At 45.9% G+C, this 27,075-nt stretch overlaps 1 protein-coding gene across 1 annotated transcript in view; it reads left to right on the top strand.

Moving 5' to 3' along the window:
* LOC144758651 (uncharacterized) overlaps window positions 1-27,075 on the top strand; it is a 290,698-nt gene that overhangs the window by 194,597 nt on the left and 69,026 nt on the right. Inside the window, exon 5 of the mRNA XM_078646440.1 lies at window positions 25,274-25,667. Coding sequence (XP_078502566.1) covers window positions 25,274-25,667 — 394 coding nt within the window. The remainder of the gene's footprint in view (window positions 1-25,273; window positions 25,668-27,075) is intronic.

The raw sequence follows: 27,075 nt of genomic DNA on the forward strand, positions 1-27,075 counted from the left end.
ATGACATGGATTTTTTACTAGGTTCCAGAAAGCCCCGTCAGAAACGCTTCTTATATGCCACTCACAACGAAATTTGGAAATTTGTCTCAACACGAAGCTGCTGAGAGGTTGTGTGAAATTGACAGAATTAACTCAGAAAATGCCTTGGTTGTGGTTGACATCAGCATGACCACATTAGCCTCCACAATTTATTCACTGGGCAACATTGCATCTTCTGAAATGGATATAATAGAAAAGGAACTGTCCATCATACAACACTGACAATCACAGTTGCGTTCTGTTGTATCATTGAGCTGGACGCTACATTCACTGCGCTCTGGTTATGTGCCCTGTGCCCTGGAGATATATTAACAGTATGTCTCTGTTCTCTCCATATAACTTAACAGACAAGCAGTCATCGATGGCACAAAGAAGTGCAAAATATACAATGCTGCGCATTGAAAAATGAGACCAATTACCTTTCACAATGGCAGAGTCACCTTCCATAGAATAGTTAATTCATGACCATATAATATTGCCTAGAACACCACTAGGTAGGCAGATATCAAGAAATGGGTAGGGAATTCATCCATGAATCTTGGGAATTATCATATAGTTCCAGATGCAGCGACGGGGACACCAACGTTTTTCTCAGCTGTACAGAGTGCGAGAATTCTCTGAGGGGATCTCTCCTTTGCCAGGACATTCTGCTTCACAGGGCCAGTAATGGTTCAGTTTCTAACTTATCCTGTCGTTTGAAAGGTTCCGCCAGGGACATGATTAATCCAGTATTCAGGCTGCTCTCGAATGGAGTTACTTGATGCTGAATCATCAAGGTTGCTGTGGGATGCTTCCGGGCATCGAGTATCTTGTCACTGTAAGTTCCAGGGTTACTTGTTTTATACAAGTATTGTTTCCACTGACCCACACAGTGAGGGGGGCACCGTTATGGCTTTCGTTGAATGCTTCTTTTATAAGGTTTGATACTCTGAGATGAATGAAAGCCATGCTTTTACAGGAAGATGTGCCCTTAACCTCAGCCTGAGAGGCTTTTGACCTCCAGATTTCAAAGTCCTCAGCTGAGATACAGCCACTGGTACAAACAAATTACCCTTTCCATTTCGGAGAAATGGTACAACCTTTTTCCAGTTTCACATTTATTGAATACATATCAAGTGTAACATTATACAACCTTTATAAACATGCAACAAAATTTATAGCAATTCCAACCATCGCCCAGTGTGGTTTCCAATAATACATTCCCATGTTCTGAAGGTCCTCTAAGGTACAATTTGTGTGCTGAGTAAGGTCAGAATAGGAGGTTCCTTCATTCCTAATAACTATACTTTCTATGGGCAGGCACATCCTTCCTAATCAGAGCCTGATGTCCCTGAATTCAGCCCTCAGTGTTGCTTTAAACTCCTCAATGGACTCCCTCCATGTCACCAAATCTTCGTCTGAATGTCCAACCACCCTACACCCTCGTAGCCTGACCTCTTCTGCCACAGCCCATTCTTTCACTTCTCTACCCCATCTTTGTAGGTTGGGTCCCCAGTGCCCATCCAAGACATAGCTACTCGTCCTTTTACTAGTATTAGCTCCAGTTGTGTGAATCACCAATGCATTTTTCTTCCCTTGCATTGTTTAAGTATACCCAGTAAACAAGCAGTAGGTTCTGGCCTTATTATCACACACCCCAGTTTCTGTAACTCTTAACCTCCCAGCCCAAGTAAATGATCACTGCGTGACATTCCCAAGCCAGGTGTAAAAATGTTGCTGGAGCTGTTTGGCACCGTTGACATGCATTCGATTTTGTGGGGTTTATACGGTGCAGCAGCATCGGGGCGACATATGTGCGGTGTAGAAAATTGAAGTGGGCTAGTTTAAATCGCGCATTACATGAGCCCTTTTTTACTAGTTTCCAAGCTTCTTTCAAGCCTATAGCCATCATTGGCGCTCCCAGGTCTTCCACCCATGCCACTCTCGCTCTTGGTTGATGTCTGGGTGTGTCCATAATCATGGCATTATACAAGTGGGATGTCAAGTGCCTTCCTCCCACCACACTCCAGTAGTGTCCTGAACAGGGCTGAGGATTCTGGGGAAGCCTGGCACGTAGGCCAAATGTCCCAGACTATATTGCAGAGAGAAGGAATGGACCCCGTCCTACCCCGAAACGTCCCTGCGCCGCCTCAAAGGAGATCAGCATGTCATTTGGGAAAAGATCTGCTAACTTCAGACATCCCCCCTCGATCCAGGCAGTGACATCTAACCTTTGAAGCCAGGGGAAGAAACGCTGGGAGGTCCCAGAACAGGAATTCTCTATTAAAGGAGGCGTGTTTCAGAACCACCCGCACCGTTCTTTCCCAGAATACCACTGTATGTTTAATCAAATAAGCGCCCTGTCCCTGACCCATCCCTCCCCATGTAATACCTGGGGCAAGGTTCTTTCCCTTGGATCATCCATCAGGAGTTCTTTCTCCTAAATGTTCCCCTCCGTCAGCCTGTGTGCTGCATGTTGGAGCTGGGATACTATGTAATAGAGTTCCATATTGAGAAGCGCCAACCCTCCCATCTCCTGTGGCAATTGCAGCACCTCTCAGCTTACTTTGTTTCTGCTGTCCGCCCACACCAAATTATTTATCAAGGAATGAAGCCTTTTAAACACTGACCATTGGAGCGCCTCCAGTGAATACTGAAGGGCATAAAGGCATTGGGCAGAAACAGCATTTTAGCCACCGCTATGTGGAAAAGTAAATTTTGCCATGTTCTGTGTCCCTACGTGTCATCCATCATATGTTATGTGTGCATGATTAAATATGCATATGCATTCCCCATGTTCGATTAATGACGCAATTACAGTTGTGTCCACCTCTAATATGCCAGTTTCCAGTCCTCGTGAATACTACGAATATCAGGCCTATGTAAAGCTACGTTGCCACGTTTCTCAGTGTGCACGTTATTCCATTGAAAAGTCCCCGTTTCTAGGCCTCAAAAGGGCCTGGACACCAGATTCAGCTCCTGTCTCCTGCAGCCTCGCTGAGGAGCGATACAGCCCCCACCTGTATCCTCGACCCTTCACTTACTTCCTGCCTCACAGTGCCCGGTTCAGCCTGGCTCTGCCTTTGAGTCTGCCAAAAGTATGTTATAGTTCCAGTTATCAGTTCAGTCCTCCTTCTCTGCATTCCTAAGCTACTGAATCGCATCAATAGTTTCCGTCATTGTCTAGCCTTCACGTCTCCACGTTAGAGAAATACTGCATTTAATGGTCATTTAATATTCTTCATCACGTACTACATGTAGAATAATGCATGGTCCAGTCTTAGAATCAAGTCAGCCTTTCCCCTCCTAACTTCTAGTTTATATCAACATGTTCTCTAAACATCAGATACTAGATACTGTTTAGGTACATGTCGCCCTGACTCTCCAGACTTCAGTCTCTGCTCTTAGCACAGAGTTCATAGCCCCCAGTTTCTCCTAGTGACACGTCATTGCTAGCTTGCGCGCACCATCAGGTTAGAGGTCCCGGCTCCTCAGGTAGCCCCCTCCATGGTTTCCGCCCCATTCATAACATATTCTGTTACGTTTGCATAACATGTCCATGTATACGCCCTGTTACACCTCTTTTCACCCTTATCTTTCGCGACTGCTACGCGTCACACCCTTTGCTCCACCCACTGCTCCGCCTATCATATGTACTGTAATGCAACTGTTTTACTATATATGCTTGTGTATTGTTATTAAATGCGAGCGCGCTCATCCCAGATCCAGCCCCAGCAGCTGATGGGCCCTGCCATCCTATTCCTATGCAGGTTGTCCTGTTCCTGTCCTTTATGCTGTAATAAACCTGCATAACTCCTACTACCTCGAATCTTGACTCTTATTTTATTGAGCTATCTGTTATTCATTTACTTATTCAAAAATAGGGTATTATTTATTTATTTACCACATAATGGCGCCCGAACAGGGACTTGCCCTTTCCCCACGCGTCGGTGAAGCCACGCCGACCCCCTGACCCTCTGCAGCCGTGACGGAACCATACCGTGCACATGCAGATATTTCTGCTTCAAGTATCCCTCAGGCCCACGGAGGAGACGGAGGAGGCGGTCCAGCATCCAAACGAGACGGTGGAGGAACGCGGCGAGTCCCGACCAGAGCCCAAGCCGAGAGTCCAAGGTCCGAGGTATCCGGAGGTCCACCCGTAACTGAAGTCCGAAGTTCGTCGTCCGTCGTCGTAGCAGTTCAGTCCGATCCGAGGCTTTCCGTTCTTGCTGCCCGGTGAGTACCATTACTGGGGTAGTATCTAGACAGGGTCAATCTAAATTGACTCTGGTCCGTGGGTTGGTGGTACACAGACTCACAAACGAAGTGTTCACCTAGGTGGATACGGGTCTTGATGCGTCCCTTTATGGGACCGGTATGTTCCGTACTGTTTCAGCAGTGCATCCAGTAACTCTAGTCTGTTCCGTTCTCGAGAAATTCTTGTGTTTCTGTTTTCAGTTTCAGTTTCTGTTTTCAGTATTCCAGGTAACTGTTATGTACAGGTACTGAACTGTTATGTTATGATGTTGTTCAATGTATTTCCAATGTCGTGGTATGCCTGAATTGTTCTCCCAATTGTTATTGTTCCTCGTGTATTGTATTGTGTTCCGATTCAAGTTTACAATGTCTCTCTTTTCGAGATTACGTCAGCTAAAAACTAGAAAGGGTTTGTTAGAAGAAGCAGTTCCAGTTCCGCCTAGGGACAGTCCAGGTCATTTTATGTATCAGAAGCATGGCATAAGCGCCATATTGTATCTAGATTTATGGGTAGAGTATACCAAACAGTTAGAAGAAAAGTATAGATGGCCCGTATCGGGTACATGGGATGCCGAATGCATCATGCGAGTAGAAGAAGCATTATGGAAAAAGAAAGCCAGACAATCACAGAAAGATGCCATCGAGTTGTGGCGTAAAGAAGCTCATAAAAGAACCGAAAAAGAAATCAGAAAGTCAGAATTAAGTAGAGAATCCTTGGAACGAGCCCAAGAAAGGGAATTAATCGAGATTGGTGAACAAGTTAAAACTGAACAATCAGACAGACAGAGGCATGCCCTTGATAGGGGTATGTATCCTCTCTTTGCCGAGGGCTTGCCAAAAGCGACCCCAGAGGCATCCAGTAATTTCCCGCCACCATTAGTTCCGACCAAGCTACGTCACAAACAGACCGCAGCTGATATTTTTATTTCGTCCTATTTGGACGACACAGTCCCAGAATATGCAAATCCTGTTCGCGCTCCACCAGTCCCTGTAAATCAGGCACTTCCCGCTCCTCCAGACACCGGAGTACCTGTTACGGTACCCCCGGTCCAGCCCGCCATACAAGTCCAGCCTGCATTTCCATTTCCCACTCTGCCAGGACGAAGAGCCTCAGTAGACGACTCTAGTTTAGGGGCCGCAGGGGGAGGTACTCCTCAAACCCCGCCGCCACACAAGCGTTTAACGACAGCCGAATTACATGCACAAGCGTCACAGCGTACGCCCAGACATCAGACTGTAGCAGAAATAAGAAAATCCCTTGCCGAATGCGGCTATGATCCAGTCCCAGGCGAGGATAATATGGTTTTATATTCATTCCGCGTAAGAAAGGTGGCCGAGTATCTAGTCACCTTACCGAATATGAAAGAAGATCTAGACAGAATATATTGTTTCATCCGTACAGGGGATGATCCAGAAAGCATTAGCGAGGCCATGTCTCAAAGGAAAGCCGAGATCCAGCTCAAGATATTAAAGTTTCTGATTAACTGTCTAATAAGAGAACAAGATTACCCGTCTAAAGATCCGGCCGAAATGAAAATCCTGACAAGGTGGAGTGATAATATAGCCGAGGGTAAGCACAAGACCGTCGGTGCTGTGGAGAGTATGTACAAGAAAATCCGTAGAGAAATAATAAAGATACACGAACAACGTAAAGCAGCACAAGTAAGCGAGAAAGAAAGTAATTCTGATACTGAAGAGATAGGCGAGGAGAATCCCGCCAGAATAGCGTATGTAGGAAAATCTAGATTTCCAGATCGCCATTTACGCCTAGAACACAAGTCTATTTTTCATTCTCCAGCACCAGAACAAGGTTCACTAGAACAAGTGTTTCAAGCTACCGATCACATTCTGAAATCACGAATCGGTTACAGTGAGTTAAATACCATGCATGAACAAGAACTAGTCCGATCAGCAGTCCGATGGATTACTGATTCTATCACTTTTCCAGACGAAATAGTGGCACAAATGTTTCTGAAAATGCCCCCAGCCGAACAACGACTGGTGGGTATGTATATGATTCAGCACCTCATTACTTTGTATGAGGGTCAACACTCTGATCCAGGTCCGTTACATGATGTCCTGAACGAGTTACTCCAGTATAGATGGAAAGGTTTAGGTACCGACTTAATTAGTGTCATTCTAGAACAGCGTCACAAATATAGAACGTTTCTGAACCCGCATTTTGTTCCTGCCTCACCCCCAGAAGGTAAACCATTTTACATGGAGAGACAGAATCCGTTACGAGAAGTCCACCCAGTCAGAGGAACGGGTGGCGAACTAGAACGAGTGTTTGTTTACACTCCGATTACAAAGATGGAACTCCTCGAGATGAAGAAATTAATTCCCTGTCATGACAAAGATCCAGCAGGGTTCCATAGAGAACTAAAAGACATGCTCCGTATGGGAGAATACACGTATCCAGATATAATTAAAATGTTAAAAGTTCTGTTGCCCGCAGGGGTGTATGAGAAGCTCAAGGAAAAAGATTGGGAGGTGGGAGAGAAAAAGATCGATTGGGCAGTTCTAGAAGCTGAAGACAAGATACGAGTACCAGGTACCGGTCTTGGAGATAAATGTAAAGAATTACCAGAATTATTAATACAAGTTTTACCCAGATTATTGACAACTAGAAAAGAAGACTGGGATGCAATCTCAGCCTGTAAACAGAAACAAGACGAAGATATCAGTGATTTTTATTCTAGATTTGAAAAATGTTTTAGCATCAACAGTGGCCTCAAGACAAGTAGTGAGTCATATCCTCACCTTTTTGTTACTAAATTAGTCGAGAATTCAAGTCCACCGATTAAAAATCGAGTTCTGAAAGTCGAAAGCACCTGGCAAGCTAATACCCCGTCCCAGATGTTGCAGATGCTTCAATACCACCAGAATAGAATCAGAGAAGAGCAAGAACACGAAAGAAAACGTATGAAAGACACGAAGATGAAAGTACTAGTTGCACAATCTGTTCCTCAAGACAGTCAGAAGAGGGGTCCGAATCAAGCCAGTCATCCTGCAGCTCCCGTTAAAGGGAACTGCAATTATTGTAAACAGCCAGGTCATTTTATAAATGAGTGTGCAGTTCTGAAACACAACATAGCTACTGGTAAGACTAAAGAAAGACCACGTCCGCCTAGACAAGAACAAGTTTCACAGATTCCTCAGCCACAGAATGCACAACAGACAGTTACAACACCGCAGCCTATTGCTGCAACACAGCATGTCACACAGCAGATGTACCAGTATGCACAGTCTGAGTATCCTGAGTACCAGCAGTATTCATGAAACAGCCTAGAGAGGGAGGTAGGCTTGCCTCTCATCGAGATACCTGTAGATCAAGAAGGTCCCTATGTTCACAGTCAAGTATTAGGGAAAGACAGAAAGTTTTTGATTGATACAGGGGCAAGTAGGACCACAATTAGTCACGCCGAAGTTCCAGGGGCTCCGCTCTCAGGCTCAAGAAATGTTTCCCTTGGATTTTCAGGAAAGCCTATCGTAAATGAAATCTCAAAGCCAGTTTCTCTAGAAGTAGGTCCATTGTCCCGAACTACTGATCTGTTACTTACTAAGTCATGTCCAGAAAATCTATTAGGCATTAAAACACTGAAAGAGTTGGGTGCAGTTATATGCTGTTCCCCAGAGGGAATACGATTGTTCCTACGTGACTTTAAGGGTCACTATGTATTACGAGATTTTGATTCAAGACTGTCTAATGTTCCGCAGCACTTATGGGCGCAAGGTCCAACTGATGTAGGTTACATGCAAATCACACCCTATCGTGTGACTCTCAAGCCAGGTGTAGTGTTACCACGAATCAGACAGTACAGATTGCCACCAGAGGCTGTAGCAGCCTTATCCAAGATTATTGACGAGCTCATGGTTCAAGGAGTAGTTGTAGAAACTGACTCAAATGTATGTAATTCTCCGATCATTCCAGTCATGAAACGTACTGATCCAAATGCACCCCCAGTATATCGATTAGTGATTGACCTACGAGAGCTTAATAAATGTATTATTCCGCAGTACCCAGTTGTCCCAGACATCTCTTCCCTATTAACGGCCATTGATTCCGAAGCCACGTTCTTCACTGTCATAGACCTCAAGAACGCATTTTTTAGTGTTCCTATTCATCCAGACAGCCAGTTCCTTTTCGGATTTTGTTTAAATGGAAGGAGCTATATGTTCACACGAGCTCCTCAAGGTTTTACAGAGAGTCCTAGCATTTACAGTCAGGCTCTTAAGAGACAACTAGACAACATTCACATGCCAACTGACACTGCCCTGCTCCAGTATGTCGATGATCTACTGATCACAGCCCGTTCTGAACGTGCTTGCGAGCGAGCATCACTGACAGTTCTGTATTTCCTAGCCGAGATGGGGCACAAGGTGTCCCCTTCCAAATTACAATTCTGTGTCCAGCAAGTGGTCTACTTAGGACACTTACTGTCCAAGAGGGGTAGACAGTTGACACCAGACCGTATCCAGTTAATAGCGAGTCTTCCTCAGCCCAAGACCCAGAAGGAGGTACGTGCTTTTATCGGCCTCACTTCTTACTGCAGACAATGGATTCCCCAGTATGCATTTCTAGCCAAACCACTGATACAGTTAACGACACAGGAGGCAGCCGTATCGACTGTCCTCCCTTGGACATCTGAACATACACTTAGTTTCAATGAGTTAAAGAAAGCCCTATGCCAAGCTCCAGTTCTAGCTACACCGAACTACAGTAAGCCTTTTACACTTTTCGTTACTGAACGCGAAGGTACAGCATTATCTGTTCTCACACAAGATCAAGCAGGACAATACAAGCCATGTGCTTATTTTTCGAGCACATTAGATCCTGTAGCCCAGGCTCTGCCTGCGTGCCTCAAGTCAGTTGCAGCCACAGCACTAGCTATCAGACAAAGTGATTCCATAGTCTTAGGACACTCCTTGACAGTACAAGTTCCACATTCTGTGGAAGTTCTTTTAAACCGAACACAAACTCAGCACTTGACAATTGCACGTTTAACAGGTTATGAACTGACACTGTTCCAGCCACACATAGAAATCAGACGCTGCAACATCCTGAATCCTGCTACACTGCTACCATCAGTTACTTCAAATCCAGCCACACATGATTGCGTGGAAATAGTTAACATTACGACTAAGCCAAGACAAGATCTGACAGATATTCCGTTATTAGATCCCGACCTGACACTTTATGTGGATGGTTCATGTATGAGAACTAGTACAGGAGAACTAGTCGCCGCGTATGCAGTGACTACTGACACTGAAGTAATAGAGACACACCGCATCGACACTCTGTCCGCTCAAGCAGCAGAGCTAGTTGCTCTGACACAAGCCTGTATACATGCCAAGAACCAGAAAGTTAATGTTTACACAGATTCACGCTACGCATTCGGAGTCGTACACGACTTCGGAGTGCTCTGGCAGGAGAGAGGTTTCATGACTTCTCATGGAACCAAGATTCAGCATGGTCTCCTTATTCAAGCTCTGTTAGATGCCATACACTTACCGACATCTATCGCTATCATGAAATGTAAAGCACATACGAAAGTTACTGACATTATTTCCCAAGGTAATGATCTAGCAGATCGCACAGCCAAGCTTACAGCACAGACTCCAGACATTCCAGTTAATCAGACACATACTCCAGATCCGATTACATGTATGACAGTTAAAGACCCTACACAAGATGTCATAGATATCCAGTTACATGCTACTCCTGAAGAAATCAAGAAATGGTCCGAACAAGGAGGGGTCCAGACAGATCAAGGATGGTTAACAAAGGGTAGAGCCACATGGTTTCTCCCCGACTCTATGGTTCAAGTCATTATTAATACCGCACATAGTCCAGCACATTTAGGAGAAAAAGCTATGTTAGACAGTATCCAGAACATTTGGTTCAACAAGCATTTACGAGCTGCAGCCAAGCAGAAAGTCCGTACCTGTATGATATGTTGTCAGTTTAATCCAGGTAAAAGTGTCCCGGTGGAACAAGGTGGATTCCAGCCCCCTGACCACCCTTTTGAAGTCCTCCAGATGGATTATATTCAGATGGAGCGATGTCGAGGTTTCAAGTATGTCCTTGTAGTTGTATGCGCTTTGTCCAGGTGGACAGAAGCATATCCAGTCCCAGATTACACAGCCGCGACCACTGCCAAGCAGTTGGTTCGTGAGTTCTTCCCCCGTTATGGACTCCCTAGAGTCGTATATTCTGACAACGGTCAGCCATTCTCATCTGAACTCATGAAGCATGTTTCCCTGTTGTTAGGGTACCAGTGGAAGTTTCATTGTGTACGCCATCCTGAAGCAGCCGGTCTCGTAGAGAGACATAACCAGACTCTAAAAATTCGTATCGCAAAGGTATGCAAAGAGAAAGGTGTGGACTGGCTGGTAGCTCTGCCAGTCGCTTTATTTTATATGCGCATGGTCGCACATTCCAGATCAGGTCTGTCCCCGTATGAGGTCGTATTCGGCCGCCCCCCAAATATGTGGGGTACTCCTAGACCCCGAAGTATTACCGATGTTTCAAGTAATATGCTGACAGATTACCTAGCTTCCTTGATGTCTGCCCTCAACTCATGTCGTTCACAGGTTGCCGCCGCATTTCCAGACAATACCGAGGTGGCACCGCACGAAATCGTTCCAGGATCCATGGTATTGGTGAGGAATTTCGACAGATCAAGTCCGCTGGAGCCTCGCTGGAAAGAGCCCCGACAGGTCCTCCTCACCACCCGTACAGCCGTGAAGTTGGAAGGTCGCAAAGGCTGGGTGCACCTTTCTCATGTAAAACAATTTAATGGACTGAAACCCGTCTTAAAGAACATTTCCCAGGATTTGAAGGATTGCCAAAATATTGTTCTCAAGGACTGTCCCGCAAAAGACATTGCTACAACCCCTCCCCTGTTAGAGAAAACTCCGCAACAGGAGTATAAGCTAAAACTCCGGTCTAGTGAAATAAGTCAGTCAGTTTGATTGTCTAAGTCCTCCCCTAGGTGAAACGGTTAGACTGTTTCTGACATGTATAAAATAGACCCCCATAGTGAGAGAGTTAGTCAAAACTCAATTCGATGTATCGTTTTTCTATGTTTCATATTATTTCTCAGCCTTATGATTTCCTGCACCAGTTATGCATTTTTCTTGTATTTCCCAGTTCTTCATGTAAATAAGTCTGCTAATGCTACAGTAGAGCACACGTTTAGTGATCTGCCTCCTCATGAACTCTCTTACCGCCTCGCTATGCGAAATAACTCATTCATCCGCATGTTACATTACTCACATCAGACCAGCAATGCCACTAATTGTTGGGTGTGTGGTCGACTCCCCCCTTTCCAGACACCGAAGGGAGTTCTGCCACTTTTTCCTTATCCATTCTCACATAATGGTTCGTGTGGAGCATGGTCCACGTTAACGTCATCCTCAACAGATATGTCTTTTCTTAACAGTACATGTTTCCCAGACAAGCAAGGTCTCCCCCACAGAACAGGTTTAGATCTAGAAAATGAAGTGTATAATTTAGGTAATTATTCTTCGAATTTCATGGTCTTGAATGTTCAGTCTGATACTACTCCAGACTTACCTGCTATTTCAGTACTACCAGTCAAAGGCGAATTATGTGTCCGAAATTATGGTTCCGTACATGTAGGACATAGTGATTGTACTACTATTGTCAAGTATAGTGACAGTGGGAAATCTATCTTCAAAGCTTCACGTCATTCTTATTTTATTTGTGGTCAAACTGCATATGTTCGTCTGCCCCTCGGTTGGGAGGGAACCTGTTACATTGCCTTCCTACTGCCACCAGTTTTCCTAGCCCCACCTGATTATCATAGAAACACACATCTAGTACACATTAGACATAAAAGGGAGTCCCCAATTGTCGATTATACTGAAACTGCTCTAGAACAGTATACAGATTTCAACAGAGGTTTCTTTTTCTTTATAGGACCTATCCAGAATAGTAAGCTAATCCGTAGGTTAACCAGAACCCTCGAAGCTGTAGTAAATGAGACTGCTTCTGCTCTAGGTAACTTAACCGAAGAGCAATCTGCTATGAGATTTGTCGTTTTACAGAATCGTCTCGTCCTTGACGTCATACTGGCCGATAGGGGCGGGGCCTGTAGAGTCATCGGATCTAGTTGCTGCATTTTCATTCCAAATAACGCGCCGTCTGTTTATTCAGCTATAACCAGACTCCATAAGATTGCCCATCTGATACACCAAGACCCAGGCACCTGGACATGGTCCGGTTGGTTCTGGAATATAATTTCCGCATGGGGATGGAAAGTCTTGTCCTTTCTAGGTATTGCAGTAGCGATCATATTTAGCTGCTGCCTCTGTATACAATGTGGCCCTGCGATTTGCGGCATTTGTGCTACCTCTTGTATTCCTAATCCCAAACGCCGTTCTAAATCCCGTTCCAGGATAATTCGAGACGAGCAAATGATACTGTATGAAATGATAGATGGTATCATGAAAATTGATGTTTCCTGATGGAAACGTAGTGACAAGGAGGGAATGTGGAAAAGTAAATTTTGCCATGTTCTGTGTCCCTACGTGTCATCCATCATATGTTATGTGTGCATGATTAAATATGCATATGCATTCCCCATGTTCGATTAATGACGCAATTACAGTTGTGTCCACCTCTAATATGCCAGTTTCCAGTCCTCGTGAATACTACGAATATCAGGCCTATGTAAAGCTACGTTGCCACGTTTCTCAGTGTGCACGTTATTCCATTGAAAAGTCCCCGTTTCTAGGCCTCAAAAGGGCCTGGACACCAGATTCAGCTCCTGTCTCCTGCAGCCTCGCTGAGGAGCGATACAGCCCCCACCTGTATCCTCGACCCTTCACTTACTTCCTGCCTCACAGTGCCCGGTTCAGCCTGGCTCTGCCTTTGAGTCTGCCAAAAGTATGTTATAGTTCCAGTTATCAGTTCAGTCCTCCTTCTCTGCATTCCTAAGCTACTGAATCGCATCAATAGTTTCCGTCATTGTCTAGCCTTCACGTCTCCACGTTAGAGAAATACTGCATTTAATGGTCATTTAATATTCTTCATCACGTACTACATGTAGAATAATGCATGGTCCAGTCTTAGAATCAAGTCAGCCTTTCCCCTCCTAACTTCTAGTTTATATCAACATGTTCTCTAAACATCAGATACTAGATACTGTTTAGGTACATGTCGCCCTGACTCTCCAGACTTCAGTCTCTGCTCTTAGCACAGAGTTCATAGCCCCCAGTTTCTCCTAGTGACACGTCATTGCTAGCTTGCGCGCACCATCAGGTTAGAGGTCCCGGCTCCTCAGGTAGCCCCCTCCATGGTTTCCGCCCCATTCATAACATATTCTGTTACGTTTGCATAACATGTCCATGTATACGCCCTGTTACACCTCTTTTCACCCTTATCTTTCGCGACTGCTACGCGTCACACCCTTTGCTCCACCCACTGCTCCGCCTATCATATGTACTGTAATGCAACTGTTTTACTATATATGCTTGTGTATTGTTATTAAATGCGAGCGCGCTCATCCCAGATCCAGCCCCAGCAGCTGATGGGCCCTGCCATCCTATTCCTATGCAGGTTGTCCTGTTCCTGTCCTTTATGCTGTAATAAACCTGCATAACTCCTACTACCTCGAATCTTGACTCTTATTTTATTGAGCTATCTGTTATTCATTTACTTATTCAAAAATAGGGTATTATTTATTTATTTACCACAGCTACCCACCCCATAAGGGACAAGGGGAGTGCGTTCAAGAAGGTGACTGACCGGGCCAATCCCTCTATCACGCAGTCAATATTGCATTGCTTCCGTGTCTGAGCAGTGTGCGTGACTGTGTTACCTAAGTATCTGAACTGACCCATTTCCCAACTTAATAGCATTGGGGGAAGCTCACAGGAGCACCGATGACCAGCGGTTCCAATGCCAGCACAAATAGCAGAGGCAATAATGGGCACCCCTCTCTGGTGCCTCTATGTACCTCAAAGGGTGTAGAGATTAATCTCTCTAGCCTGATCCTGGCGGAAGGTTTGGTGTAAATTAGCTTTACCCTCGTCAGAACTGCATAGAGACAACACCAATTTACTGTGTCAAATGCCTTAGCTTTGTCTATGGATACCAAGGCGAGATCTTGATCACTGTCCTCCACGTCATGAATGACATGCAAGAGCCTCCTGATGTTCATGCTCGTGTCAACCTTAAACCACAGCAAACGGTGCGCCTCTGAGCACAAGCGCAACATAGGAATACCGCGCTCGTGTATGCAACACGTCTTCTCCCTTCACACATCTTTAAATTTAACAAGACGCCTTGATCCTAAATCCCTGGAACCGCCCCAGGACACTTCAATATTACTCTGATAAGATGCATCACAGCAGTTATTTCCCAAACCATAATTTCCTCTTACATCAAAAAACACATTTGTCGCACAGTTCAGATGATGTGATTTAATTCCTAAATAAACAGAGTCTCCTGACATTCCATACAGTACCACCCTCAACATGTACTGTGATCCTAAAGACCTGAATCACACATACAGGATCCAACCATTTTGCAAATCCCTTACCCACTATCACCCATTTCCTTAAACGCACCATGTCACCCAGTTGCATAAGTTGTTTCCCAGGCACCCCCCCCATTCTTTCATTGAGATCCTCTTTCATGTTTATTTTATACACTTCAATTTTCTCACGAATATCGTTCCAATCTACTTCAGCCAGATCACAATGCAATGATTTCTTGCGTCTTAGCCAAACTACCTTTTACAGCCAATTCGATGGCTTCTTTAACCACATGTTAAATCTTTCCACTTGGCCATTGGCTTATAGGTGAGAGACCTCAATTCTCTTATGAATCACTCCACATTTTGCAAATACTTCTCCATCTGTTGACTTGCAAGCTGGGGCACATTGTCAGTCACAAGTTCCTGGGGAAGGCCCTCTCTACAGAATATCTCATCCCAAAACTCTATGACCACTTCAAAAGTAACATCCTTCACCATTTTGATCTCTGACCATTTAGAGAGGTAATCTATCAGAACAATGCCAAAGGCCTCTTGTCTAGGTAAGACAGAAAATGGACCAATAATATCCAACCCTAACTTGCACCAGGCTGCTTTGGGCAACTCTGCAGCTTTGAGATCAGAAATTAAGGCTTTGGCTGATTTGTTACTATTAGTACTTTTATCACATCATCTCACTTGATGCTCCACAAACTAGTCCATGCCTGGCCACCAGATGTTAACTTTGATACATCTTCTTGTAGCCTAAATACCAAAACGCCCCTCATCAGCAATATCAACAATATCTCTACTTAAACTAAAAGGAGGTACAAACGTATCACCCCATACAATAATATCATTTTTCACTACCAGTTCCTCGCATACCTTAAAAAAACTCAAAAATTCATTGGCAATTATCCTCCCCCTAGGCCAACCCTCCAAAATTAATTGTTTCAATTTGATTGTTTCAAGTTAATTGTCTTTTCTCATTTCTTCATGCCACCTGTTCTCTTCCACAACTGGAAAATCAGAACCAAGTAAATTTATATTCTCAAAAGTGAAGGCCACATCATAGTCATCTGCCTCATACTTATCAAGGTATTAAATAGATAAAGGTAATCTGGACATGCAGTCAGTATGTTCATTGTTTTTACCAGGAAAGCATTCTATCTTGTAATGAAAATGTTGTAACCTTGAAGCCAATCTCGCTAATCTAGGAGACATGATGTGACAGTCACCCGGTAGTGAACCGTGTACCCCACAAAAAAGAGCTAAAATGTTCAGCGCCCCACACACAAGCTAATAGCTCTCTTTCAGTCACTGAGTCATTTTTCTCAGCCTCGCGAAACACTCTAGATCAGAGGTCTTCAAACTTTTGGATGCCGAGAACCCCTGTTAACATTTTCAAGCATAAGGACCCCCTCCTGACAAAAATTTCAAAACTTCTAGGTTATGAGGAAGGTGAGGACCAAATTATGCTACAGGCTTGACTAAATTGTGTGAGTAGAAAATGTAAATAATGTTCTGTGATGCTGCGTATTTTGGGGTAGCATTGCTTTATTATTTAGAATTTTTTTAAACACAGTAATACTGAGGAAAGATTTCACCCCATCAGTACCAGTTTATAACCAAAATACAGCAATTAACATCAGAAAGATGTCTAGTCAACCTCTGTGAAGGGCCTCTCAATCTGCAGGAATACGCGCTGCCACATTAGAAGCTCACCTGGCCATGGCCGGGAGCAGCAAGGGTGCATTCAAACCGTGGCGGTCTTGTGCAGAGTTAAGCAGTTTACCCATGCCCCTTTCCTCTCACCCCTTCCTTCCATCCCTCTCTTCTCTCCTCTCCCAACCCCGGATCCCTCTCTCACATTGCAGGCAGATGGTTATTAGCCCCAGAACACCTTTTGGTAACAGTAGCGCACTACAAATGTAAATAATAGGCAGAAGCAGGGGATCCACTAGACCCGAACTTTGGGAGGGGTTAACATTTCCAGCCAGGGCTTGTCCAAGCACTGGTCGCACACGGTGCAACATTCTTTCCACCTTCTCCATGAATTCCCTCACTTCCACTCACCAACAATACACCTCATCTCTCCACAGCACCTGTCTGACAAGCATTTCATTTTTTTATAGCGCTACTCCTAGTTTACTCACACTCAGTTCTGTGATGTGCATGGTTGTTATGTTATGTTATGTTAATTAATTTGTATAGCGCGACTGTTACCCGGAGGTGTCCTGGCGCTGATGGTACATCTTCTTTGTACCAGGCACTTTAACCTTCTGCACTGTGTGGGTGACAAGAGTGCCCATGTGACTGCACGGTGAGCAATGCAACAGTGTGAGAGTAGGGTAAAAGGAGTGACTGCAGGGTGAGTGAGGTGACCATATGAATTTGGGTTTGGCTATAAGTGCAGAGTGGGACAAATTAGTGCATGGTTAGTGATGGCCTTGTTTGAGTGAGCTACAGATTGAGCAGTAAGGGGGGGACAATTGAGTGAAGTGTCACATGAGTGCAGGGTGAGAAGTGTGCTTGTGTGACTGCAGGGTGAGGTACAGAGTGAACAATGCAAGCGAATTTTTAGTGCAGAGTGATCACTATGAGAGCAGGGTGAGCGGGTGAAAGTTGTGAGTGCATGGTGATCAGTGTGAGTGCATTGTGATCAGTGTGAGTGCATTGTGATCACTGTAGGTAAAGGGTGAGTGGGTGAATGTTGTGAGTGCATGGTGAGTGGTGTGAGTGTAGGGTGAGCGGGTGAATGATGTGAGTGCATTGTGATCAGTGTGAGGGCAGTGTGATCATTGTGAGTGCAGGGTGAGTGGGTGAATGTTGTGAGTGCATGGCGATCAGTGTGACTGCACTGTGATCAGTATGAGTGCATTGTGATCACTGTGAGTGCAGGGTGAGCGGGTGAATGGTGTGAGTGCATGGTGATTGTTGTGAGTGCATGGTGATTGGTGTGAGTGCATGGTGATTAGTGTGAGTGCATGGTGATCAGTGTGAGTGCATGGTGATCAGTGGGAGTGCATGGTGATCAGTGTGAGTGCATGGTGATCAGTGTGAGTGCAGGGTGATGAGTGTGAGTGCAGGGTGAGCGGGTGAATAGTGTGAGTGCATGGTGATCAGTGTGAGTGCATTGTGATCGCTATGAGTGCATGGTGATCAGTGTGAGTGCATGGTGATCAGTGTGAGTGCATTGTGATCGCTGGGAGTGCAGGGTGAACGTGAAAGTGAGGGCAAGAATGAGAAGCGAGTTGTCTGAAAGCAGGGTGCATTCCCCAAAACTTGAAGCGTAGGGTTTAAGATATAAGTTAAACTATTGCTATAATGGCATTAATCAGCATTCGAGGGTGGAGGAAATAAATAATGTGCTGATCCTGTACCAAACTTACAGTCTAATGATTAGGGTTACCAGCTCATTCTTTTGATGGCCCAGAAATAAGCAGTCACCTACAGCTGTATTTTTTGCACTTATCTGTGAATACGTAGAACAGCAAATATAAATAGAAAGCAGTTTTAATTGTGTTCTAGGGATGCCTCAATGATCCATGACTAATAATTAAAGAGAATAAAGACAGAAAAGCCACATAACTAATTAATACATACTTTTTTATTTATAACTCAATTTAGTGTCAAGAGCAGGTCTCTGCAGGATCTTTAAACAACACATAGCAGGCATGTTTCATTTGGCAACCCAACTTTATTTTTCTTTTCATTAAATGCATTCTCACACTACAGCAGTAAGTATAAAAAGACAAATGTAAGGAATAGGCAGAGTGGGGGCCCAGGGGGTACTGGAACCATAAAAAACTAAGCTTTGGTAATCAGTTAACAAAGGCATGTAAGTATGCTAATGGTCTTTAAAGACCTGTGAAAAACTCGGGCCGGAGATAAGACTCCAGACACTGCCCAGCCGAGGCCCCAGGAGCGCGAGCTGCACTGCAGCAGCCCGGGCTGAGGCACAGGATGGGGGAGGAGTGGGGCTGAAGCCCTGGAGACCAGGGCAGAAGTGACACTGTGAAGGCGCGACCCCCTCTGCATCGCTCCACGGCCCCCCTGGGGGTCGTGCCCCACAGTTTGAAGATCCCTGCTCTAGATGCATATGCCACAATCCATTCATGTCCATGTTCCTCTTGCATCAGTACTCCACCTGAGACACAATTTCTGGCATCAATCGTTATACTGCACTGCTTCCCAGGATTTAAACATGGGGCATTCACAATTAGGTTTTTTCAAGTGTCAAACACAGTAGACATAACCATGGTCCATTCAAATGTAGCATTTTTTTGTAGTAAACATCTAAGCGGATCCACCACAGCACCATCATTTGGGATAAACTTTGCATAGAACTCTGTTAATCTTAGAAAAGCCGTGTAGGTTCTGGAGCCTTGCTAATGTTTTCTACATGACTTTTTTTGGTTTAATACCAGTTCCACTGAGGCAATGTCACAAATATTCTACCTCTTTTTTCCCAAATCTACATCTATCTGAATGTACAGTCAACCCCTTGGATCTTAAAGCGACCAAAACATTCTCTATATTATGGTCATGTTCTTCTACATCTTTCCCAAATACCAATATATCATCCCGGAAAGCCACTGCTCCAGTATTCAGGGTTTCTTTCATTCACCTTTGGAATACTGAAGCAGCGCTGTTAAACCAAAAGGCATTCTGCATAGCCGAAACAAACATTCAGGGGTGATAACACAGTTACGTTTTTAGCTTTCTCATGCAATAACACAGGATTATATGCACTGGCAAAAAATAGACGTGAAAACACCTGTGCCCCAGCCAGCGTAGATACCATTTCATGTAGATTAGAAGGGGGAAGGATCAACCCAATTTGCATCTTTGAGACTGCGTAGGTAAATGCAGAGCTGAAGTTCCCCTTTGGATTTGACTGAAATAACTGGAAAAACCCAAAGAGAAGATTCCACAGGCTCAACAATCTTCCTCTAATGTTTCCTTCAGTTATATTCTGCATGACAAACGAACATTCCTTACTCTATGGTGGGCAGAAATGGCTCTGTCCTGTAGGCTAATACGATGTGTGAACCATTTATACATTCCCAGTTCATTGGCAAAATGCTCAGGAAACTTGTGTTTCAATCTCTTTAAGAATTCCGCCTCACCACTAGATTTTCCGCTACATGTAACTTCCGAAGAAATCCGTAAAGCATACACAGGAGGATCTGCTCTTGGATCCAGTTTGATGCCAAGTTCTTTCTGATGTGGCCACCCCAATAAACACTGACCATCCCTTGCAACATAAACTTTCCCACACATTTTGCGACCATGAAATTCTATATCTGCCCAAAAATACCCCATCAATTGAATCTTGTGACCCGTATAACCACCAGAAGAAAGATCAGAATGCAATAAGATTCTACTGGGCCACTTCGCCTTGACACTGTTATGTGCAATTATGGTATACCAGGCGCAAGAAGCGACCAACACACTTGTGCTTATACCATCAGTGCTAACAGTGCAAGAAGGACATTTTGTGACAACCTGTTAGAATCGGGGGTCTCTGGTTGGCACAGGTAGGTACTTCTGACAAGCAGGGACCCTCTTCTCTAGTCAGGGAAAGGGAATTACGCTCTTAAAATAACCCCAGCTCACCCTCTACATTGCGTGGCGCGAGCAGTCAAGGCTTATTTCAGAGGCGATGTAAGTTAAGCAGTTGTGACCACTTACAGTAACCCAGTGACAACACTACAAATGGACACCACACAAGGTTTTACATCAAAAATACGTATACTTTATATAGAGTTACCACAAGACCAATAAACGACAAAAATAATCCACAGTACTATGTAACTTCAAGATTTCTGGTTAAAAAGGTGTAAATCAAAGTTCTGTGCGAGTCGGTAGCCTCATCCGGCTACAGCGTCCAACAAATCCAGCGGACTGTGGCGGTCCGGCCCACTCAAATGTCGTACCTTTTCCTTGGGGCGGCCGGCACGGATGTGTGAGCCGGTTCCGGGGATCGTCGCGGTGTACAAAAAGAAAGCATTGGAGGTCACCGTGTCCCTTCCATCACGGTGCAAGCTACGGCTCGTTGACAACGTCGGTGAGCTCAGAGCTTGCGTTGTTCGAGGCGGACGTTGCTCAGTGCGGTGCCAATGGACACCGGCCGGTCGGGAGAGTCGGTCACAGCTCCCTACTTCTGTAGCCACTTGTTTCCAGCAGTAATTCACAAAGACTGGTGAAGTCCACTGGTCCTGGGACTTCGGTCAGGGGGCAAGCTCTTCCAAGCCCTTGGAGATCTTTTGCACAAGTTGAAAATAAAGGTAAAGTCCACAAAGTCTTTCCACCTCGCTATCCAGTTCAGGCAACTGTGAGAAGTTAGCCTGGTATACGATATCCACTATTCTAGTGGGCACCCTGCACCAGTCTAAACGACCCTTATTGATGGTGGTTGTAAAGTCAACCTTATAGACAAGCTATGTTAGTCGTAGCATGGACCAGCAGTCTTAGGCTAAACCTTCAGAGAGCATGTGAAGCCAGCTGTTTTACCAATTATAATCCCTTGAATACCAAATGAAAGGACACCACACAAGGTATATATCAAATATATATATGTGTTTACTACTAACACACTCCCTCTGCACTCTTTCTGAGGTCAGAGATCGAAGTACATCACAAGTTACTCAATTAGCATTCGATAAGTTGCACAAATACAGTTTTGCCCTAGGGGCCTCACAAACCATATACTAAGTAAGTGGTATAAGAACCACTTCAGGAATAGTGAATAGGCCTAGGGCCTAGGGAATCGCTGGGGCTACACTACACAACCAAAGGTTAGGAAGGAGGAGACCCACAGGCGGCGCCTGCAGTGTCTAAACACAGGCAAAAGGTTTGGGGAGCTTCTCCTTTGCAGGGAAGCTGGAGCAAGCCTGGAGAAACAAGGAAAACAAGATGATTTCAAAGGTTCGCCTTCAGGGGGCTCACTAGCCAACGGGCTAGCAACCGGGAAGATGCGTCGAGCTGAAATGCAAGAGCGGGCCCCATGCGCCACTCGTGGAGTGAGGGGGGCTGAGCTTCGGTGCAAATGGTGCTCGGGTCTGGGGCTTCTTGTACCCCAATGCACAACTGCAAGGGTGCGTCTGTAGTCGCGCTGTTAGCAAAATGCAGGATGTCCAGGGAGTCCGGTCCCACGTCTCTCGTGTCCGCCATGGGTCTCAGCTTTGCTGTGGGTGTGGGCCAGAGTCAAAGAAGTCTGGGAGTCCAGGTCCTGCGTCGCTGAGTCTTCAGGATCCGTCGGGAGCGTCGACAAAGCCGACCGGCAAGTTACTGGTGGTGCCTGTTTGAACAGGGTGGTCACTCCTTGACCACAAGGGAGATGTCTTCAGTGTTCTAGTCGGTATAGAACGTCGAAGGTCCAAGAATTTGTATCAGAGTTTCTTTCCAGGATAATCTAATGTCTCTAGACACAGCTCCTATCTTTATACTAATCTAGGGGCTGGATTACCTGCTAGGTCCCTCCTATGGGTGGAACTGGGAAGGGGGTGGTTACACCCCTTTCCCTTTGTCCAGTTTCACGCCAGAGCGGGGCTGGAGTGCCCCAGCAACTAGTTTGAACTGGGCTATGCATGAAGCACCTTGTGTGCCCCAGGCAATGTCTTGTTTTGCAGCCCTCCCTGCCCCAATACACTAAAAGCCTGTCTGGGGAGGTACTAGCACCTCCCAAGGCCGGAAACCTATTGTCCAGGCCTGCCCTGTTGGAGTTTCGTCCAGAAGCAGGATGTCAGACTCGTGTCTGTGGCAGCAGCATCCATTTTGTGATGCTGAGGCTCTGTTTAACTTTAACCTGGTAAAGCAGTAACCAACATATCTTTTCCCTCTAGAAGGGTGGAACGCTACCCCCGCTGCCAGAATTGGCAGGGATAGTATTCCAAAGTGTTTGACACCTTACACGACATGTTTTGATAAAGCCAAACCAAAGTTAGCATTAACCGCGAGGATTATAATGTACTTAAGAGTATATGGTATGGCTATATCATAGAACAGCTATAAGGAGATGGTTCCTAAAGCTGCAGAGGGGCTCAGCTCATGCCAGAGCACCCTCTCACATAAAACCAAGCACTCTGCCCCAGGACTATCGAGGCCTGCCATAGGAGTGACTTATAGGTGCATATGTGTATATATATACATGGGTAGATATAGGTATACTATATATAAGTAAGGGGTGATTACACCACCTTACCCAAGCTGAGTGATCAGCCTGTGGGGTCAGTTTGGATGGACAGCCAGGGGTGGCATAATACATGCTGCAGCCCCTGGTAGGCCTTGGATGCACCTATGCCCTGGGTACCTATGGTACACTATACAGGGGCTCACAGAGGTGACCTAATACCCAATCAGGTATGTACCTAAAGTACATGGAGTCCATTTTATAGAGAAAGCAGATAGCCTGGGGCCCTGAATAGCAGGATCACAGGCCAAGTAAGTTGAAAACCAGCAAAACACTAGGCAAACAGTTGGGGTAACCATATAGTCAGATATCCACCTTCCTACAGCAACCACTGCAGGCCAATCCTCCAAGCAGCACTTCAGCTTGGGAATAGTCTTCCGGTTCCTTCTCCTCAGCAGAGGTTTCGTCTTGTCAGTTCCAGGAGTGATCTAATTTCATGGGATCAGGGTTCCAATACTTATACCCCAAAATCCTTTGTTCTCTCAGGGGAGAGGGGCCTATGCCCAGTTCAAACCAGTTCCTGAGCACTCTGTTTACCAGACTGTTCCTTTCCTTTTACCATGCAGGGCAGGAACATCAGACGCCCCACAGGAGGTGGAGCCAGCATTGTGGAAGGCAAGTACAGTCCAGGAGTACTCTGTTGACAGTCTTCCTTCTCTTCTTTCAGTGTCCAGGGCCTATTCAGGTCCCAGGTGCAACTCCTCCCTCCCATCTAGTTGCTGATCTCGCTATTAACCACCGGGTGGCCACAGCCTGTCTCCTGAAATTCCCCAGTCCTGTCACACACAAACCCAGACAAGGAATGCACAACCTAGCAGAGGCCGGCTGAAATGGTTAGGCAAGCAAATACCTACTTTCTAAAAATGGTATTTGCAAACACAGAATATTAAAATAAATTTTACTAAAAGATGTTTTTTATCATTCTGAGTCTAGGCATACTAAACTCGAATTTCTTCCATGTTCTTTGATTCTGTTAGGATTATAGAATGTAATAATTCTAGCAGCCCATGCTGGCCTATGGAGAACAGGTAGCCTTGCAATAGTGAAAAACGAAGATGGCTGTAATTTACTATCAGGACATGCCGCACACATCAGGGCTTGTCCTACCTTTTCCTTACAATGCACCCTGCCCGTGGGCCTACCATAGGGGTGACTCATATGAAGAAAAGGGAAGGTTTAGGGACTGGCCAGTGGGTGCACTTGCCCAGTCAGCATGACAGTACGAGACTGCACGCAGGCTCTGCAATGGTAGACCTTAGACACCTTTTACAAGGCCGTTTCTGTGGGTGGCACAACCAGTGCTGCAAGCCCACTAGCGGCATTTGGATTTACATGCCCTGGGCTTACTCAGTGCACTGTACTAAGGTCTGACAAGGAGACCATATGTCCAATCATGGAACCACTAATCAATACATCAATTTACAGTAGGGACCAGAGGTCCGGTGCTGCACCTGTCTGCTTAAGGATGCGACGCCCCACACAGATAAACAGGTACGACCCAGCGTACTAAGAAGTAGTACGCCCCGCAGGCCTGAACTGCGCCTCGCCCCGTGAGCTGCTCAAGACCCCGGATCGCCGCAACCCTCCACCGCCCCGCTCACCTGCCTCGCACCTCGAGGGAGCTCCGAGCCGGATACTTCTATGGAGAACCGCCGGCCTCGTCCCGGGTCCGCCCTCATTAATGGTTGAGCCTGAAACGCCTCGGACAATCCACCAAAGGTACACGTGAACTCAGTCCCGAGTTCACATCGGATCCAGGGTCCGCAACGTTTGTTTTCCCTGTCATCCGTCACTGATCTACACTCAGCGTACCTTACTAAACCAAGAACACTTAAGAACTTTTGCCTATTTACATCTGTTGGCTCAATCGTTAAACGTTATATAGTCTTGTGATAGTCCTGCATATCTTTTATATAAAGTATACGTATTTTTGATACAACTTACGACTGGTGTCCGTTTGTGGTGGGTCATTGGGTTTACTGTATGTGATCATAAATGCTTAACTAACTATCGCCCTGAAGTTTAGCCTTGACTGCTCTCGCCACGCAACCTAGAGGGTGAGCATGGGTTATTCTGATGGAGTAGTTCCCTTACCCTGACTAGAGGAGAGGGTCCCCGTTTGTTGCAAGTGCATACGTGTGCGAACCGGAGACCCCCGATTCTTACATTGGTCGCAGCGGATGTGATTCGAATTTGCATTTATGATTTATGTACAGTGAATTCCTGATCACCACATAGTGAGAGCAGACCTATAACGAAGCCACAGATTTATCGTCTTTGAATTCTTGTCAAGAAATCTCCAACCATTGAAGTCATGCCTGGCTCACTCTCCGCCGACAAAGCAGCCTCTATCATCTCAGGAGTAGATGATGTCGACTGGGAAGGACTCGAAAACTGCCTAGTAGAGCAGTTGAAAGGCTACTGCAAGAAGTTCACAGTGTCCCACTCTGGATGCACCAAGAAAATCCAATTCATCAAGGCGCTGAAGGCCTGGAAGGAATCTAGAGTACCAGAGAACCAGCTGGTGGTGGATCCACCAGATAGCCTGGTCGAGGTGAACGGAGTCCTGTCGTCCGACGAGCTAGCAGACAAGGCCGCAGCCAGAGCACATGAAGTGGAAATGGTGAAATTGAACGGACAGATGGAGATGGAAAGGCAACGTTTGGCAATGGAAGATAGAAACTCCAGTTAGACCATGACATGAGAGTAAAGGAGTTGGAGCTGAAAGCTCAAAGTTTGGGAACAACTCCCCCCTGGTGGCAGCACAACGTCGGTACAGGTAGAGTCAAGGGTCTACGTACTGAAAGATGTAGTGAAGGAGTACTTTAAGGGGGATGACATAGGGCAGTGGTTCCGGGCCTACGAGTTAGCCATATCCTCCCACCGGGTCCCTGACAAGGTTTGGGGAGCTGGATTGTGGGGAGGGTTCCTTACCGAGGGGCGGGATACCCTGCTAGATCTTCCCTCCGAAATGTGCAATTCCTAACCACATATGAAAGAGACCTTAGTAACCAGGTTTGGGTTAACCCTGGAGATTTATCGTCAGAGGTTTAGGGGTTGTACCAAGATTGCTGGGGGTACGTATGTGGAGTATGTGACCTTTTTCTGCAGAGCGCTGGATGGTTGGGTGAAGGGTAGCAAAGTAACTGATTTTCAAGGGCTTCTTGATTTAATGGCGTGGGAGCACTTGTCGAGTAATTGTTTTCCTGAGCTACGCCAGCACCTGATCGATAGCAAGCTGTCCAACCCGAGGAAGCTTGCTGAGGAAGCGGACCGCTGGCTCAGCACCAGGGTCCACAAGGGTCCATTGGGAGACTCAGCCAAAGGTGGGCAGGGTCCCCAGCAGAAGAGTGGGGGGACAGGGGAAAACAGAAAGGGTTCCAGAGAGGCCCCCAAAGTAATCCCCAAGGGAACCAAGGGAAAGGTTCTCAGCCTCCTCCACCCCGAAGCAGACCGGGGCCCCGACAGGTAGACCTGTTCAGAGAGGGCCCATCACCTGTTTTAGGTGTGGCGACTTGGGTCACGTTGCCAATGATCCAAAGTTTCGCCTATTTGGAAAACCCGCACCCACTGGTGCTCCACCCCGGCAACTGGCTAATGTTAATTTTGGGGAGGAAGTAGCAATCCAAAGGGGTGGGGATCCCGTTCCGATGACCCTAGTCTCACTAGGAGACAGTGAGATGGTCCCCGAAAACTACCTACCCACTAACACTAAAAAATATGGGCTATAGTGACTATCAATAGTAAGAAAGTGGAGGCTCTTCGAGATACAGGAGCCAGTGTGACTGCGGTGAGGCAGCACCTGGTGTCTCAAGAGCAGGTCGTACCCCATGCCTACTGCAGGGTTTTCAATGCTGACAACTCAGAGAGCCACTGTCCAGTGACTCAAGTTCTTTTTGAGTGGGGGGGAGGTCTCAGGTACTCTGCAAGTCGCTGTGAGGATCTCCATGCCTGTAGATTGTTTGCTAGGGAACGATTTGGAGAACTCCCCTTGGGGAAAGGTGGAGAAAACGACTCATCTGCGGATGGTGGGTCTACCCGACTGGGCATGTGTGACCACTCGGTCAATGGCAGCCAGTAGGGGTGTTGAAGAGG

This window comes from Lissotriton helveticus, chromosome 1_1 (genome assembly GCF_964261635.1).
Source record: "Lissotriton helveticus chromosome 1_1, aLisHel1.1, whole genome shotgun sequence".
Classification (NCBI taxonomy): domain Eukaryota; kingdom Metazoa; phylum Chordata; class Amphibia; order Caudata; family Salamandridae; genus Lissotriton; species Lissotriton helveticus.